Source organism: Thunnus maccoyii, chromosome 22 (genome assembly GCF_910596095.1).
Source record: "Thunnus maccoyii chromosome 22, fThuMac1.1, whole genome shotgun sequence".
In the NCBI taxonomy this organism is placed as follows: Eukaryota; Metazoa; Chordata; class Actinopteri; order Scombriformes; family Scombridae; genus Thunnus; species Thunnus maccoyii.
In genome coordinates, this window is record NC_056554.1 from 21619057 (window position 1) to 21638994 (window position 19938).

The window sequence follows — 19938 nt, forward strand, 5'->3', positions numbered from 1 at the left end:
GGATCAGGAATTATTCCAGCATAGAAAAACTACAAAGACACTGTGAGTGAAGTGGGTAAACTGGAGCCCAGCTTCTCATTTTTGCCCGTTTTTTCGCCTCCAGAAACGTCTTCTCACATCAGGTTTTTTTTTTTTTTTTTTTTTTTAATGTTTCATCATTTTGCATTTGTTTGTTTGATATTCGAAGTGAAGATTTGGAGGACAGGACAGCAGCAACAGAGAGAGAGAGAGAGAGAAGAGAGAGAGTGAATTGTTTTGTGTCTGTGAACTCGTGTTGAACTTAACCTTGAGGAGAGAGAGAGGGAGAGGTGTCATCTCAGTGTCAAATGTCTCGCTAATAAAAGTTGACAAAGAAGAGGAGGAGGGAGGGAAAGAAAGGAAGAGGAGAAAATACGGAGGTCGAAGGGTTAGAGGGTGATGAGGCGAAAGAAAGAGGAGGTCAAAGACTCGTTTTTTTTCCCCTTTTCTTTGCATTTTTTTCCTCTTATTTCCTTTTTCTTTTCTCTTTTTGTTTTAAGCTATCTTGAAATATCTCTTTTGTTTTCTTCTCTTTTTTTGTTTTTCATTCCCTTGCTTCTTCTCTCAAGCTATATTTCTCTCCTGACCTCTTTTTATTCCCTCGTTTATCTGTCTCCCCACTTTTTTCTCCATCTTTCCATTTCTGTGATCCTCCTTTTCTTTTTCTCTTTCCACACATACATCTCTCACTTTGCCTCTTTCTCTTCCTCTTTTCATTTCGTAACCTTGTTTCTCATCTTTTCTTTCCTTCCCGACGACACCACATTTGTTAGGACCTTCCCTTTAACTTTCATTCATCCTCCTTAAAAGCGTAACCTTGACCTTTCACCTCTGACCTTGGACTCAAACACAGACACCAAAAAAAAAAAAAAAAAAAAATCGCAGCGGCTGCTTTCATTCCAATGAAACAATAACACTGATTGCTGTTTTCGTGACGACTGAAGTGATAGAATAATCAATGTGAGTGTTTGTCACCTCCCGCTGCCCAGTGTGTGTGTGTGTGTGTGTGTGTGTGTGTGTGTGTCCAAACACATTACTTCTGCAATAAGAAAAAGAGCGAGAATGAGTGTGTCTCTGTTTGTTTCTGTCTATATGTGTGACTCTGTGTGTGTGTGTGTGTGTGTGTGTGTGTGTGTGTGTGTGATGTTGATGAATTGAGTCATTAAGTAGAGTGTCTGCTGATTAATCCAGGCAGAGTGTTAATACAGGAGATGGGAACAGATTAAATGGCCGACATTAACAAATATTGCCACCCCCTTAAACACACACACACACACATGCACACACTCCCAATATGTGTGTGTGTGTGTGTGTGTGTGTGTGTGTGTTTCTGCCCTTTTTCCACACAGGTTGTCTATTTGGTATCTATCTATCTATCTATCTATATATATATATATATATGTGTGTGTGTGTGTGTGTGTGTGTGTTTTCTTACTGTTAGCGAGTAGCTGTTGCTGCTGCTGCTGGAGTTGTTGTTGATTGACAGCTCCGATGGCAGGCCCCCTCCCTCCACCTCCTGCTGCACCACCTCCGGCTCCTCCTCCCACAGCTCCTGCTGGTGCTCCTCCACCACCGCCACCGCCACCGCCACCACCACCACCTCCTCCTCCTCCTCCTCCGCCTCCTCCTCCTCCTCCCAGGCCTCCGCTGTGGGCTCCAGCAGGGGGGCTGGTCAGACGCTCCTTATCCCAGGAACACTCACTCCCTCCTGGGTAGAGATGCAGACACACAGACGGTCGGATGTTAAGAAGATGAGAAACTTCAGTAATGAATACTAAAAAAAAAACATGAGTTGTACATGTTTGAATATGCAGTACACACACATTATGTAAGTAATAATGCTCGACAAGGTGTCCCAGTGTATGAACATAATGGACAAGATGATGGTGTGGTCTGCAAAGTCTGTTATCTTCCATATGAGGACATATCCGAGAACATTATCGCATCTCCATACAACATTCTTACTACTTATTAAAAAGGGGAAAATTTAATATTTGTTTTTGGACTCTTCAACCCAGGGTCCGCTGAAACGAGAAGTACTGTTGCTATGGTAACAGGATTGTACAGGGATTAGGCCTGACTTTGAACTCTGGGATATGTAGAATATCAGTACACTTCAAAGTTGAGTTTTCAAAACATCAGCAGTGAGCTACTGTTGGAGGAAGTTTGAGGTGAAAGTGCTTATAGAAAGACAGTGAGTGCATGTTGAACTCCTGCTAAGTGGAAGTTGGTTTTACTGTATTATAACAGAAGTTTGGTGATGATTATTTGAAACACAAACAGCAGGTGAAATAGGCTGCTTTGCCAAAAAAAAAATCTAATCAAAATCTAATTTTTTGGGTTAGAAAAAGTTATTTAATCCATGTTTTGTTTATAGTTGATGTTCTTCATTAATAAGAGATGCTTGAATTGAACACCAGTCGAACATTTTTTAGATGTTTTAAGTAAAAATGTAAATACAATATGTAGTAATGAAACCAAATGTGATTTTAAGAAAGGTTACTGAATTAATAATACAATTTGCAGTGATTTTATTTAATTAGTTATACAACCTTTAGTTTAGAAAGCACTGTAACCTATTTAGCTCATTTGCTACTGTAGCTTGATGCATTTACATAGTTTCATTTTCCTTTGGTTGAAGAACTGGATAAATTCAGTGTGTTACCATCACACACTGGTAAATATATTTTATTCATACATATTGTTAAGTGTTGACAGCGTGTGGGAGCTTATTTCTGATTTTAGTCATTCACCTCTTAAACTGTGCAGAAAGATGTGTAGAAAGATGTGCAGACATTACATTTTACTGTAATTTGCTGTGCAAAATCTCTGTACTTCAACAATTTATTGTTTAGTTAAAGGGGACGTGTCATGCACCTTCCCAGATCTCTATATTTATACTCTGGGGATTTACTGGAATATCTTTGCATGACTTACAGTTCAAGAAACTCCTTATTTATCTTATACTGGCTGTTTATGCAGCCCCTCAGTTCAGCCTCTGTCTGAAACAGGACGTTTTAGCTCCGGTCTCTTTAAAGCCCGCCTCCTGATGAGCCCACTCTGTTCTGATTGGTCAGCTTCAGGAAGATTCGTAAACATACGATAGTAGTCGGATTTCACTTCTTTTTCTTGTTCTCTACTCGAAATGGAAACTTCTCAAATACATCCGCACATGTTCGAGCCCAAATCTGATGCAAAATATGCGAGTGGACAACATGAACGACCAGTAGAACAACCTTAGCAACAACCTTAGCAACAAAGGCAAACAATCTGATGTCATTACGAGGAGGAAGTAGAGGTAACTTTACAACCGAAGCGTTCAGAGCAGGTTGAAGCCCTGACTTTTGACTTGCAGGGAGCATTTTTTACATACATTCACATCAAATTTTGTACCTTTGACCATGTTTAACAAACATTTGACATCATAACAATGTAAAAATAACAGAAAATCACAAAAAGCATATGTCCCCTTTAAAAAATTGTCATAGTTTTCTCTAAATTTCGTCCCTCCAAGCATTTTCATGAGCTGAACTCACCTTGACTATTTACAACTTCCCTAAAAAATGAAAAACAACAAACCATAATAGAGTTTGATTAAATCTCAGATCAATTTAGCAATCTAAATTTGCACATATAAATTGTAAATTACCTGAGAATTACTTTAACCGTTTGTTAATTACACGTAAATTCATTGTGTTAGTTACAAACACATTATGAAGCGTGTTGATTAAAACCTCCAGGATACAGAAGCTCAGGAAAAGTTTCTTACTGGAAAATGACTTTGATTTTTGTCGGGAGGGAAAAAAAAAAAATCACTTTCTCTCTTCACACCTTCATTCCTGTACTCTCTCTCTCTCTCTCCCTGTGTGATGCTGCCTCTCTCGCCCTCTACATCTCTCTCTCTCTGCTCCCCCGTTCCCTCTCTCATCCATCTTCATCTCCCTCCATTAGTTTGAATTAGCAACCGTCTCTCTCTATTATTGCCTACTGAATTCCCTGCACTGGGTGTGTGTGTGTGTGTGTGTGTGTGTGTGTTACTGTGTGTCTGTGTGTGTGTGTATATATATGTGTGTGTGTGTAGATGACAGCTGGGCCTCATCCTCTCTGCCATTTACACCAGGGAAGAAAAGAAGTATAAACAGATGGGCAGATGTTCTCTCTCTCCTTTTCACACACACACACTTCTCATTTTTTCCTTGGCCTTGTCCTCTCCTTTCCTGCCTTTCTCTTCTGTCACTTTATTTTCTCTCTTTCGGCTCCTCTGTATGTGTTCTTCCGATTTTTCATCTACCTCTCTTTTTCTCTTTTTTTTTGTCTTTCGAAGACTGTTTTTCTTTCTCGCAGACATCCATCTTTTGTCTCAGTCCGCTTCAATTTAATTAAAATTAATTCACTGAAAAGTTGTCTCTTTTGTTTTTTCATTTAGGTGCACGTTTAAGTTCAGACACTCATCTGTTTTAGTCCATATGTCACCAAATACAACCTCAGGTTAATATTGATGATGAGCAACACTCACACACACACACTTTGCTGTAAAACTAGCAGGTATCTAGAAAAACGTTTCAGAAATATCAAACATAATCGTTTGTTTGGCGCCAAAGAAGTCGTCCCTTTGTCTACTCATTTTTATGTTTTCCTCACTTTTCTTCTCTGTTTTAGCAGCTTTGGTTATGATATTTTGCAAAGTAACCCAGTTAAGTAAAGCTCTACCAATTGATTTGCAGTAATTACATTACAGTTAGCTACTGGCCTGGTAAAAAAAATGCATTTCTTGGAATAATCAATGGTTGAAAGAGGAAATATTTACTTCAGCACAGTTTTTAAAGGTACTTCTACTTTACTTCCCATTAAGGTTACTTTATCCAGTCCACCACGTTTCAGAGGGAATTATTGTACTTTTTACTGCACCGCGTTTACTTTACTTAGTTACTTTTCTGATCACAAATTTACATACAAAGCATCACCTCGACTGACTACAAGTAAAATGCTTCTTGTACATGAAGGCATCAGTAATATGAATCTATTAATATAATGTGTATAACAATATTACATTCACAGGCGGAGTAATGTCTTCTGCATTACTTGTATATTTTTTCTTCTAATATTTATTTGAATAAAATTTTAAATGCACGACCTTTACCTGTTTTTAAACAGTATTTTTATAAGTTGATATTGTGACTTTCACTTAAAGGACCAGTGTGTAAGATTTAAAGGGATCTATTTGCATAAATGGAATATAATATTTATAAGTATGCTTTAATTAGTGTATAATCACTTAAAAATAAGAATCGTTGTGTTTTCGTTACCTTAAATGAGGCTTTATATCTACAGAGGGAGCAGGTCCTCTTCCACAGAGGCGGCCATGTTGCACCGCCATGTTTCTACAGTAGCCCAAAATGGACAAACTGGCTCTAGAGAGGGCCTTTTGCGTTTTTTGTGAGTTTCATGGCCATTGTAAGTTCTCCTACATGCTCAGAAGGGGAGAGTGAGGGGAGGGGTATTCAGTTTGTTACAATCTGAAACCTCAACACTGAATTTTACACACTAGTCCTTTAGTAAATTATCTGAATCTTGCTTCCATCACAACAGAATGATGCTGTGTCAACATCTAACACGGAAAATCATGTTGTCTTGGTTTTGTGGACATTCAGCTGTCAGAATGTGGTAATAAAACAGGAGAGGAGGATGGAGGGTTTGATAAGTGCAGATATCCTGATTATTCTGAATTGACTTCAGTGGTAAAAACCTCAAAGTCTTAGCGATAGCTCCACAGGACAAAAAGACTCTGATGAAACCACAAGAAACATCATCTTAGCTGGTGGTGTGAAGGTTTACAGAACTGATGAGAGAAGAAAAGATGAGAATATCACTATAAAACAAAAGTTGTGTCCAGGACAGAATCACCTGTCAAAGCCGCTGATGAGAAATGAATCAGACGTTAAACTGATGGCAGACAAACCTCACAAACCTTTATAGATAATAATGAGACCATCTCAACCAGCTGAGATCAGATTCAGAGCAGCTGTACAGCAGTGACACAGAGAAAATGTTATTTTATCACCATAACAGGTTCATAAACCTTCACTGTCAACTTACTTCATCTGTTTTCTTACAATGACTGCTGCTAGCAACTTAATGGTTGTAGATCCTTAAAGCACAAGTTCAGGATTTATTAAGTCTGTCTTAAAACAACAGTCAGGTACCTAAATGAACATTGAAACAGGTTTCAGCTAATACGGGTGAATTATGAGGGAATTATGTACTAAATAGACATTTACTTTGGAAGATATCTACCTGATTTGACTCATTTGAACTGCTGAAGCCTCATATTAGCTTCAGATGAACCTTTGAATACATTTTTATATATTATATATGATTATGAAGAGGAGGAATGGATTAGGGGTTAGGGATAGGGGTTATGGTTATGGTTATGGTTAGGGGTTAGGGTTATGGTTAGGTTTAGGGATTAGGGTTAGGGGTTATGGTTAGGGTTTAGGGTTATGGTTAGGGTTTAGGGTTATGGTTAGGGGTTATGTTTAGGGTTAGGGGTTAGGGTTATGGTTGGGGTTTAGGGTTATGGTTAGGGGTTAGGGTTATGGTTAGGGTTAGGGGTTTAGGGTTAGGGGTTATGGTTAGGGGTTATGGTTAGGGTTATGGTTTGGGTTTAGGGTTATGGTTAGGGGTTATGGTTTAGGGTTAGGGGTTATGGTTAGGGTTAGGGATTAGGGCTATGGTTAGGGTTAATGGGTTAGGGTTATGGTTAGGGTTAGGGGTTTAGGGTTAGGGGTTATGGTTAGGGTTAGGGATTAGGGCTATGGTTAGGGTTAATGGGTTAGGGTTATGGTTTAGGGGTTAGAGTTATGGTTTAGGGTTATGGTTTGGGTTTAGGGTTATGGTTTAGGGTTACAGCAAGAAAAACTTATTTCAAATGTTCATTTCAGCACATGACTGTTTTAAAACACTGTGAACCTGCCCTGGTTGATGTTTGTATCATATTTAAGCTAAATTCAGGTGAACAGATTGTGATACTTAAGTGAAACAAGTGTTTTTGCACCTGTTCGTGACTCATACAACCGGTCTGGATCACACTTGAATTTCTGTCGTACCTGAGAGAAAACATTCAGAGTACAAGAAAACTGTTGGAAGTCTTTCTCCTTTTGTTCTCCTCCTTTTCTCTTTATCTCTCACTCTTTTGTCTCTTTTCCTACTTAAACTTGTCTTCTTTCTCTCCTTCTTCTTCTGCCTTCTTCCCTCTTTCTACTTCTCTCACTGACAGACAAAAGAAAAACAAAGATATAGTTTCCACTGACACATAAACGTGTCCCTCTCTCCTCATCACTGTGTTTTTCTCATTTCTGTAAAGGAAAAAAAAAAAAAAAAAAAAAAACATACGACTGTCACAAGCCAGAGCGATCGACTTTCACTTGTCAAACACCACGACACCTTTCTCCCCTTTTTTCCTCTCTCGCCCTAAATATCCCTTTCTCTCATTATGAGTCTATTTTTTCTCCCCCCTCTATCCTCCCCTTGCTTTATTTTCATTTTCATTTGTACACTCTTTCCTCTGCTCTATTGTCCGTCGCAGTTTCCCAGGCCGTCGTGAGTGTCTGTTACAATGAAAATAAGGTCGGACAATTGAAAGGAAGGCCTTCCACGCACTCGCAAAACAAAACAAAACAAAAATCACGATGAACGAAATAAAAGAAGACAGAAGAAGAAGAATAAGAGAGAGAAGCAGGAAGGAATAAATAAAAAAAAAAAACGACACAGGAGAAAGAGAATAAAATAAAAGAGAACAGAGGAAGAGTAACTCTATCGGCCCATTTGCCAGGTCAGCTGAAGAAAAGACGAGTAGAAAGAAAAATAGAAACAGGAGAGTCTGGGTGGAAACAGAAGGAAGGATTGCACGCTCTCTCTCTCGCTCTCTTTTCTTTTCTCTTTGCTTTTTGTTTTCTGTCTTTTCAATAATTCAGAGAAGCAAACACAGCAGAGATGGAGTGCAAAGTGTGTGTCTCTCTCTATGTGTGTGTGTGTGTGTGTGCGTAAAGTCTTTGTTTTTATATATGTCACCTATGAATAATGCAGGTACTGTTAGACTAGACATAATTATCAGACATCACAGACAACACTGGTGCACAGATTTTGATAATTATGATTTTAAAATGACTTTTTCCCCCCCAATGTCTATACAGTTTTTTAAATACTTTTCCACTCAGTTATTTCCAACTTGTCAACCTGAATAGAAATAGAAGTTTAAACAAAATGAGTAAATGAAGCATAACATTGAAAAAAAAAAAAAAACTTTTTCCTGACTACTTCCTGACCAGTAGTTTTCTGAAGATTTAGTTTAGTATTCAGGCGCCAACCTACATGGAAAAATCACACTCAGACAACTTGCTCTCAGTCAAAATCATTTCAAATTGTTTGAAAAGCTGCGTTTTCCACATTTAAAATAGTGTTTGTTGCTCCTACAAACTGACTAAGAGCTGAACATTAAAAAGATGTTTCAGGATTCTGCAAAATTACAATCTAATGCAACTAATTAACTTCATTTTTTCATAAATTTCGTTTATGTTTTTTCTCTTTTTTTAGTTTATAGGTAGACTCAGAACTATTAACACATTGTATTTGGTTTGGTTGTTAATTGTGACTAATTTTCTTTTACTGTACAGATGATGCTTGTAGCAGAGATGTACAGTAGTGGTTTGGGGTTTTTTTATATTATATTTCTTGTTTTGTGTTGTTTAATTCATCTTGTCATTATTTATTTATTTAATTGTCTGTTTAATGCTGCCCAGATGTTTTATCAATGTAAGGAAACTTTTTTTTTTAATGAACGTATCTGCAAAGTTGCAAAATGTTCACACTGAACTTTAGAGCTGCAACGATTTATCAATCAACAGAAAATTAATCATCATTTTTCAAGCAAAAAAGGACCAAATATTCTCTGGTTCCAGCTTCTCAAATGTGAGGATTTACTTCTTTGTCATATATGATGGTAAATTAAAATTCTTTAGGTTCTGGACTGGGCTCACTATGGGCTCTGAAGAAATATGAAGGCCATTTTTTCCCAATTTTTTAAAAATTTTAAAGACAAAACACAATTAATCAAGAAAATGTTGTTTATTTTGTATAAAATGTCTTGTTAAAGTGGCTATAATCATTTTTTTTAAAATAATGTATAATATGACTGTGTAATGTGTTGTATGGAGCTTTATAGTGAGTTTCAGCTCATTGTTTATCCGTCCGGCTGTAACTTTACTGTTTTGGTTCACTCTCAGGGCTCTCATAGTGTCGTTTTTGGCCGCAGCACGCAGCTGTTTTCAGAGAAAAAGCTCTTAAAGTCCACTGTACACTACCTGCTCAGCACCAAACAGCAAACAGACACAGTTAGCTGTAGACTAGCTGGTGAACATAGTGGAGCATTTAGCAGCTAAAGAGCCAGATATTTCCCTCAGGAGCTGGTGGAGACCAAAAACAGAGCTAAAAGAGAGAGAATATTGGACTTATGACTCCAAATGAATGATAATGTTGCTCCATGACTGCTGGATGTGGAAATAAACAACAGTTTGCTCCTTTTTACGTTGAAAACAAGTAGACAAAAATCAGTTAATGTAGGTTTAAGTAAAAGTTACAGTGGAAAAAAAAAAGTTAGAAATGAGTATGGAAGAGATCTAAAGTTAGAACGCAAACAAAGGGCACAAATGAAAAGAAAGAGAAGACGACACTGAATAGTTTTGAAACCTGAGCGGCTGACACATAACACACACACACGATCACGTAATCAAGGTCTCTCTGTCATGTGTCTGTATGTTTACTGTCGGTGTAAATGTTGAAACTGATCTCTGTCGTGAGCTCGGGTCGAGTTTCAGCATTAAATGATACTTTCTCCTCTGTCTTTGGCGCCCGTTTGTGCCTGCTCGTTTACTCCCCGGCAGCCATCGATGCGTTTTACAGTTTGTCATGTGAAGTGCGGCGAGGTAAGAAAAGAAGAGATTAAATGTGGTTAATTGATCCTTGGAGGGGAAACTCAGGACGGAGGAGACAGGTGGAGGTGTAAAAACAGACGGTTAAAGGAGAGTAATGAACATTTTTTACTGCTAATTAGTTCAAAAATTCAATTTTTTTTTTACCCTTAAATAGTTTTATGCCGTCAAAGAAAAAATATGAAAATGTTTGATTATTACAGTGAACAGATTTCTGGTCCAGTAAAGGATATTCAGGGTGTAATAACATGCAGACGTACAGCTGCAGTCTAATAGAGTCCATTTAATCCAATTACAGTAACAACTAAGTAACTCTTTAGACTTTTTTTATGTTTATTCCTTTATTTTATGCTTATCTAATTATGTTTTTACATTCCACATATTTTGGCATTAAGATGATTCAAATTCATTTATAAGAGTTTATCCATACATCAACATGAAGCTGGAGAATTTGACCAAAACATCATAATAAACAGGTACTACAGCCAAACTTCACTGATATTTTCCTGAAGTGTAAGTACTCTTTGATATTTTACTGTAGAAGAAGTAATTACTAGAGTAGATACTACTGTGCTGATAATTTACTGGAGGAAAACTAATATTTGGGGTCATTAAATGCTGCAGGAAAGTGGGAATTTTGACTCATCCTCTGTGAATCATGAATATTCACTGAACATTTCATGGTAGTTTGTTCAGAATAACACTTCAAACATCTATTTCATAAGACAGACGTGTAGGAGAGAGACAACTGGATCAAAAGTTGCAAATAAACTCTCGCACACTGTCTGACTTGTAATGATACATTTATTTGTCTTGATGAAGGTCTGACACCGAAACATCACAAATAAATGTATCGTTACAAGTTAGACAGTAAGTGACAGTTTGTTTGCAATGATAGTTTGTTCAGAAAGTATCAAGATATCTGGTCTACATGCAAATAAAAGAAGTATTAGAATAGAGGAAGTGTGTGTTTCATTTGCAACACTGTACAAGTGTGTTTAAGGTCTATTTGTGTGTGTGTGTGTGTGTGTGTGTGTGTGTGTGTGTGTTGCATCCCTTTATGTTAAACTGACAGTAATGTAACATGTCAGTCTCACATCTGAATAAGTGCTCGCTTTTATGTTAAAAAAAAAAAAAAAAAGTCATGAGGTCAAACCTAATAACGTCTGAACTGAATGTCGTCACATTAACATAAAGGCTGCAGCAGCAGGTGACACATTCTTCTTCATCACTGTAACAAATTTAATATCTCATCATCTCTAATGCACAAAATCAGCTCAATATATTAGGAAAATCTGTGAAAAAGCCCAATTTTAAGGTGCTATTTGCTATGTAATAACATTAAATGATTAAATTGACAGTAGAGTTGTGAGTAGATTCACTGTGAGGAGTGGCGGAGAGCGACGGTCGTTAATTAAGACTTGATCAGCAAAGAAAGTTTTAAAATCCATCAATGATGCAGCCTGAGAACAAACAGAAAAACAGATTTCCTCTGAGCCGTCGTAACATTTTTAACTCTCTCGTTCTGTCAAATGTTCTGTCATCAACGAACATTAATGTCTGAAAAGGGCTGAAAAGGTGTGTGTGTGTGTGTGTGTGTGTGTGTGTGTTACCTGTGTTGGAGTGCAGGTCGTCGTTGTCGGACTCGTTGCCGTTCTGGAGACTCATCATCATCTTCATCTTCTGAAGCTTCTGGAGCTCAGCCATCGCTGCTGCTGTCAGGCCTGAGAGACACACACACACATACACACTACTGTTAACCTCATCATCATCATCATCATCATCATCATCATCATCATCATCATCATCACATTCACCGCCAACAACAACATGTTTGTAGAGGTGTGTTTTGTCACAAAGGTGAGATCCTCTTAATTGACAACCAGCACCTGATATCGATTTTGTCAGCTGACCTTTCTCACAGCTAACCAATCACAGGTGCCGGCTGCCCTTTACCCATGATGCTTTGCAGCGAGCCGTGACACACATAACTGACACTTGCGCTCCCCGGCTTGTCGCTGTCAAATTTTCCTTTTCAGTTTGGGCGTTTTGTCGAAGTGTTTTCGGGTTGCGAGTGCTGTTTTCAGAGACGCCTTGAGGCTGATATTCACTGATACACACACACACACACACACACACACACACACCTCTTCTCTCTCTCTCACACACACACACACACACACACACACACACACACACTCTCTTTTGTATGGACTAAGATCCCTGGCTCTGTGCACTGACCTGGAACTGACTTCTATACACAACAACCAGCAGAGTGAGAGAGATGACCCTGTGTGTGTGTGTGTGTGTGTGTGTGTGTGTTTATACTCTATTGTGTACATGCATTATTATGTGTGTAAAGTGTATGTCATGCTTTCCGTCATGCTGAGTGTGTATGTACAGTTTTCTTTCATGTATAAATGTGTGTGTGTGTGCGTGAGGGAATGCACGCCTGCTTATCTGTGCATAACTTGTATCTGTGTGTGTGTGTGTGTGTGTGTGTGTGTGTGTGTGTGTGTGTAGGTCAGTTGGTTTTGCCCCGGTCACGGTTGACGGCCTTGGTGGAATGTCCATTACACACACAGTACAGTTGTCTGCAAGCTATAAAGAAAACAAGATAGAGGGAGGAAAAAAAAAAAATGGAGGGAGGAGGGAGGAGGGAGGAGGAGGAGGAGGAGGAGGAGTTGTTGCGTTGTTTGAAATTTAATTTAAAGCAGGATGGAGGGATGAGTGATGAGGGGGGGGAGGTGTGGAGGAGAGAAAGGAGTGTGTTGTGTGCAGGTTCAGCTAAACCGCAGCATGTGAAGGAATTTTTTCATTAACTACAAAAAAGGTACAAAGTTTATAAAAAAAACTTCATATTGACATTTTTTTAACCGTCACATCTTGTCCTGAAAGTCTTCTTGTCATAAAGCAAGTAAAATATTAATTAGTTACGAGTTGGATTCAGCACATTTAAAGGGGACATATTGTGCTTTTTGTTATTTTTTTGTTATTTATATACTGTTGAGTTTTGAATATCGATGTTAAATATGGTCAGAGCTCCAAAACTTGAGGTATGTAGAAATGTTCCCTGCAAGTCAAAAACCAGGGCTTCAACCCTGCCGACGAGCTGCCGTCGGCTCGTCATGCATGTCAACGAAGTCCGTCCCGTAACCTTTGTCGCTAAGGTTTTGTTATGTTGTTTGCGTCGTCCACATTCACATTTCGGATCAGATTTCAGCTCGAACACGTATGACGTACTTGAGAAGTTGACGTTTCGAGTAAAGAACAAGAAAAAGTAGTGAAATTATACTATTATAGTTTGTTTCATAGTTTGTTTACGTAGCCTCCCGAGTAGCCGAAAGTCAGCTGTTGTAGCTTCTGGAGGCTGACCAATCAGAGCAGAGTGAGTAGTTTATGTTTTAAAAAGGTCAATTCAGTCACTACTGAGGCAGCATGTAAGAAATACCTCAGATTAGGGCTGCAGCTAATGATTGTTTTCAGTATCTATTAACCTGACAGTTCTTTTCTTGAATCCTTTGGTCTCTAAAACGTCCGTCTTTGTTTCCGACAGCCAAAGGTGACGTCATCAAATGTCTTGTTTCGTCCCACCAATCATACGAAACCCAACAAAACTCAGTTTACAATTATACTAAACATAGAAAAGCTACAAATCGTCACTTTGGAGAAGCTAAAGACACAATTTGTGTATTTCTACTTCATTATTTACTGATTAGTCAACTTCAAATCATTGAAATGATTCATGAATTATCATAACAGTTGCTGTTCGTGGCGCCGCCGTAGCTTTAAGAGTTAACCATGAACCACAATGTCCCTCATTAGTTGCATCTCTCTCTCCCTCGTTTAATAAGTATGTAGTATAAAATAAATACAGAGTTCTTTTGTAAACCATGCAAAGATATTCCAGTAGACACATGTAACGTGTGGAAACTGACAGGAAGTTACACTGGCGATGGCGCTCAGATCCTCTCTTATCAATTATGCGTTATTTGGATAAACTGGGAATCTAAATTGTTACTTTCTCGCATGAAAAAACATTAAAACTTAATAAAGTTACATATTAACAGGCGAAAATTACAACAGCTTAATCCCCGCCATTGCTGTCAGTTGGTAAGAAATGCATTCTGGGATACTTCGCTTCGGGCAGCCGACCAATGGTGTAACTTCATCACTCAGTCAGACAACTGGCCCTGCTGTTGCAATGCAGCTAAAAGTGACTTATCTTGACGGAGAAAATACATTAAATATTGTTTTAAATGTATTAAATATGCATCTGTACCTAATGACATACAAATGATGTATCTATTTATACATTTATCAATTTCTTTTACAATTTAAAAAAGCCTCGTTACACTGAAACTGAAATACCACCTGCTAACGGATCATATTCTGAGTCTTCTCTCTTGTCAATGACTATCGGATTGCAATTTAGCCCGAGAACGACAATAACGACAAATAAGAAGAACAGAAAGAGAGAGTGAGAGAAAAAAAAAAAAAAAAAAGAGGTCCACTCAAAGAGCCCGAGGCAGAGTGACCAGACGTATTGTCTGCTGTCCTGCTGAGAGAGAGAAGAGGAAAGAAATGGAGAAGCATGATGGAGGAAAAGAGGCCAAAAATGAGGAGAGGAGGGGTCGTTTTCAATCTTTGAAGAACGGTGCTCATAAAGAAAGTGGATGATGGCAAATTATATCAATCTGTTGTAAATTATAGGTAAAAGTTTTGTTTTATTGGGGAAATATATGAATTTTTAAACATTATTTCCTAAAAATTGTATCTACATATGTATATATATGTAAAGATTGGACATAAAATGCATTAAAGATTAAGAGTTAAAGAGATAAATGTGAAATTTTGAAGGATAAAAAGGATAACGAGAGGATATAAAGATGGAAAGGGAGGAGAGGAAGCAAAAAAAGTGAAAAAAGACGGAGTTTGGAAATGGAAAAACAGTCAAAGAGTGACGAGAAGTGAGAGGTTCAATAGAGAAGGAGACAAAACCATCAAAATCAAAGAATGTAAAAAAACAAATACATTTCTTAATTCATGCACCTTAAATGTGTCACAATGCTTAAAATCTGCAGGTTTTTGGTGATTTTGTCGATAAAACTCTTTTGTTTGTGTGTCTGTATTTTCTAACATAAAGTGAGCTGCTCTTCTGTTTGATCTGCATATTTCTTGTTTGGAAACTAGTTCAACCATTTAACTAGGTCTGCCTAAATTAAAACACACAAAAACATTTTTGATTGACAGGCCCTTTTAATGAAATTCGACATGGAGTTCAAGAATTTGTTTCACTGTTGGTGTGCAAAAGGTCAATTCAGTCAGTACAGAGGCAGCACATAAGAAATACATCAGATTAAAGCTTAAACTAATATCTAATATAGTATCAATTTATCATTTATCCATTTATTATCCTTTTGCTCTCAGTTTCCCAGAGCTAAGCTGACGTCATCAATGTCTTGTTTTGTCCGACCAGCAGTTCAAAAACCAAAGATAATCAGCTTACATAGAAAATACGGTTTTATTTCTACTTCATTATTTACTTGAAATTATTGAAATGATTAATCAATTACAGGTTGTTTTGTAGCCTTAATGTTTCTAAGCTAGCGAGTGTCTTCAAGTCCGTTTATAGTGAGTCTTTCAGCGATAAAAGTGTCTGTTAGCTCAGTTTAATGTAACGTCTTCTTCTGCCACGGAGGACATACATTCATGACGCATCGTCCTCCATCTTTAGTGCAATAAATGGATCGCAGACTGATCTGTAACAACAGCAGAGAATCACTCTGCGACTGACAAGATACACAAAAGTGTGATTTGCGTTCTGCTTTAACTGCATTATTTCATTTTATCAAGAGAAAAGGCTTCAAGGATAAAGACAGGAAGACAGTGTGAAGTGTGTTGTTGGTGTGGGGAAAGGTGGGGTCACTTTATATTTCAGCTAACGCTGTTCCTGTACCGAGGATAAGTGAAAACGTTGACCTGCTGGGTGAAAAGTCAGATGACCAATCAACAGACATCGCTGCTAGCATGGCTAAAAACAAAACGCTGTCCAACAAAACTAGTAACAGTATGTACTTGTGGGCTGGTAATTTTTTTTCCTGGCTAAAGTTCAAGTGGAGATGTTTGTAGATAAATGTTTTCAAATTTAAGAATGAACACCTGGTAGCGGGAAAAAAAAAGACAGAGAAAAGAGGAGGTGGGAGTAAAAATGGAAAATTGAGTCCCTTTGTGGGGTCAGGACTGCATTCACGCATTGATTACTCTACTGAGGAGCACCTTCACACACGCATGCACACACACACACACACACACACACACACACACACACACACAAAGATGCATATACTGGATACAAGAAACACACACAAACACAGGCGGACATACACACTCGATTATGTGCATGTATGTACATACACTGGGACACAAAGCCGCAGACATGACGAGAAAACACACAAACAATGGATTAAACACACATATATACACACACACACAAACACACACACTTGGACACAGAGTCAGAACGCCCGCTTCGCCTCAGTGCAACCAGAAGAGAATCAATAGCGAGACCAGAGTCTATGGAAGCCAAATAGGGCCAAAAGTAATGTAGCTGTTTATCCCTATGTCTTAATGTATGAATACATTCAAATGTGTGATTGCATAAAAAAAACATTTTGATCAAATAAATTTAAATGTTTGAATTAAAAAGGAGCCAACGTGTGTTTGTCTGCTGTTATCTGATCAACTAGTAGAAGACGTCCAGCTGAACATTTTTGGCTAATGCTAACTCCTAACAAGCTAACGGTAAAATACAAATTAGACTCACGCACATCCAAATTATTTGTGCAAATCTTTCTCATTTGTTCACAAAATGTCATGCACACCTACATTCATTCAGATATTTTTTTTTTACAGTCAAACATTTGAATGTATTAATACAAAATGTTTCCAAACAGTCAGATATAGTGATACACAGCTACAATACTTTTGACACTATTTTGTTCCCATAAGAGTCACAATACTGTTCTCCTTCATGACTATCAAACGCACACACACACACTCTCTCTCTCTCTCTCTCTCTCTCTCTCTCGGATCGATGTCCGCTGTGTCCACAGTTACCAAGCATCGACCCCCGTCGCTAATGGTGACCACGGAACCTTGGGAATTAGTGTGTGATTGATTGACAGACTGCTTCAAAGACACACACACACACACCATATAGAGCCAGTGTATGTATGTGTGTGTGTGAGAGAGAGAATGTATATTCCTGTACGTATGCAACTCTGTGTGTGTGTGTGTGTGTGTGTGTTAGTGGTCCCCTGTGGGTTGTCCATACGTTGTTTACCCATCTCTTTTTCCTTCCCGTGCATCCTAATGCTCTCCGAAGGACAAAAGAGAGACAGGGGAGAAGGACGATGAAAGAGGGAATCAAAAAAAAAAAAAAGAAAAGAAAGTAAGGACACTGAGGATTATGACGTAAAAGAAGTGAGTCGTCAGCATAACGTGACATCGCCAGGACCCAGAAATTAAGTCAAGAGACGTTTTCCCTGCCGGCGCTCAGGTGAAATTTTTCAATTTTGTTATACCTCATTAAAATGGCGACAAGTTTAGGGAAAAGTCAAGATTAGTGTCAAGTTCTTAAAGATTTTTCATTAAAGCACTTATGTGCGCCCGTATGTAATAAAAAACCAGGACTTAGTAGTCCACATTTGATTTCTTAATATAATTGTGTGATGTTATAATTATTATTTAGACTATGTTAGGTCAGATTCTGGGATGATTATATTACTGTTGTAATATAGTAGTGGTGATGTTTTCAGGTGGATGAAATACTGTATCAGAAACACATTTTAATACAATACACTCCGCTACAACAAACCAAAAGCTACTATAAAACAGCAACACACGATCTTTTTGCATTATATTACATCATTGTAATTATTATACCAGTATTAGTATGAGATTATAACTCAAACTGGTCAGTATAGTATCAAATAAAGCACTCAGCACAGTTAATTTTAGCTGCTTTTCTTCCTTAATTGAATCCATCTGTAAGATCTGTAGGTTGAGCTAATCTCACAGGTCTATATAATACTCAGCCAGGTGATCATACTTAGTTGGCTGTGGTCCATCGTTGCATTAAACTTCTCCCTGACCTCATAGGATGATTAAAACAAACAGCTGTTCATTTATAGCTCTGTTTAGATGTGTTCATATTCACTCGAACCTGTCAAAGTCACTTTTTAATGCATCATCTGCTGCGTTGTTATATAAACTTACTTTTATCTTGTCTTAAATCTTTATCCTTATTCCACCAATTGGTTTCTTTGGATTTTTTTACATTTTTTTTTATTGTGCTTAGCGCCACCTTCAGTACATAAACAAGGAAACACCACAGTCCTGCACACACTGACTGTTTAGTTGTGGAAATGGAAATTAATAAGACAGAAGCAAAACAGATGCGATGTAAAAGGAAATGTATGAGACACAGGTATAATACACCTTTCGATTAAATCCAAAATATACTTAAGATGTTGATGGCAGTTAATGTTTTAAGTGTTTTTTAAATATTTGAGCTCCGCTGTTTGAGAAAGTCTGACACTTTGCATTTACAATAAATCACAGCATGAAATAAAAATGAATGAAACTTTGCAGAAATGTAGTTTAAACATATGTAATCAAGATACAGACGGTATCTTTTTCTATCTTAGTGATGAACTTCAAGATACTTTTCACTCTCTCGGAGTGAGTTCTTCATCGTGTTCGTGTAGAAACCGAATGAAACATCACGTTTTCGATGCAGCTTTCTCTTACTTGCGAGTGCAGGACTCCTTCCTTACAGAGTAAAACAGTTAGAATAAGTCATTAACGCCACCCATCATTAAAACATGTACCTCCTTTTGCTACTGTAAGGCCTTTTCTCAGTAAAAGCCTCCTCCACACAGCAGGCAGTAGAGCTTCCAAATGAGATCTGACAGTGTCCATCTCCAGTACAGTGCGTCAGGATGGTCTTTAATAGCTTTGAGTTTGCTGGTGGAGGCTGCGGGGAGATCTTCGAGAGTCCTAACCCCCTCCCTCCACCTCCAAGCTCGCGTGAAACCCACCCCATTTGGCTGCGGTCGTAAATATTTAATCCGCTGCACCTACATCTCTGACGAAGTGCTCTGAACGCGCTCTCAGAGACGGAGTGACACTTTGAATAAAACAAACAGGAAAACAGAGAAATTGCTCTTTGTGTTCTGAATTTAGAAACACACTGTTCTGGCCTTTTTTTGTTTTTCTTTCTTGCCGCGAGCACTATGCAGTCGATTTGCTCTTGTGCTGAGTCAAATAGATTTCAGCTCTGCGCTCCGGCACTTAGATCGCCCATCTTTAGCTTTCACTCGATGTCCAAGACGCCCATTTGCAGTGGCCATTTTGTATCATCTCTAAAACTGTTTTTTGACTTTAAAATGGTTTTGAGTCTGTTAACAGGACTGGACTGGAATTTAGATCATTTGTTGATGTGCAATAAATTGAACTTTTCTAATGAACAAGACTAACAGTAGTAGCGTTAAGGGTTTTATTGACTGTTAAAGTCAATAATTACTGGTTCAATTTAAGAAAAATCAATGCTTAGTGAGTCTATTCCCGTTTAAAGTAATTTTAATGTTCTACTGCCCAATTAAAACCAATAATTAGGGATTCTGTTGCACAATAAAGTCAATGGTTAGAGGATCTATTACTTATTTAGAGTTAAACTTAAGGCTACTTTAGGTTCTGTTGCTTAATAAACTTAGTGACTATGATTTCTGTTAACTGTCAATGGTTAGTGTTTTTTTCCTCAATAAAGTCAATAGCTAGGGGTTCAATTAAAAGATATTCCTGTTTAAAATCAATTGTTGGGTGTTCCACGGCCCAAAGTCAATGGTTAGAGTTTCTATTACTTATTCAG

General features: G+C 38.0%; 1 protein-coding gene across 5 annotated transcripts in view; it reads right to left on the reverse strand.

Annotated features, from left to right (window-relative positions):
- The window catches only part of dachb (dachshund b), a 133596-nt gene that overhangs the window by 23768 nt on the left and 89890 nt on the right, over positions 1–19938 (reverse strand). For all 5 annotated transcript variants that reach the window (XM_042400662.1, XM_042400661.1, XM_042400659.1 and 2 more), the window contains exons 5-6: positions 11618–11728; positions 1454–1726 (exon numbers count right to left, since the gene is read on the reverse strand). In XM_042400662.1, the coding sequence (XP_042256596.1) occupies positions 1454–1726; positions 11618–11728 (384 nt within the window). The remainder of the gene's footprint in view (positions 1–1453; positions 1727–11617; positions 11729–19938) is intronic.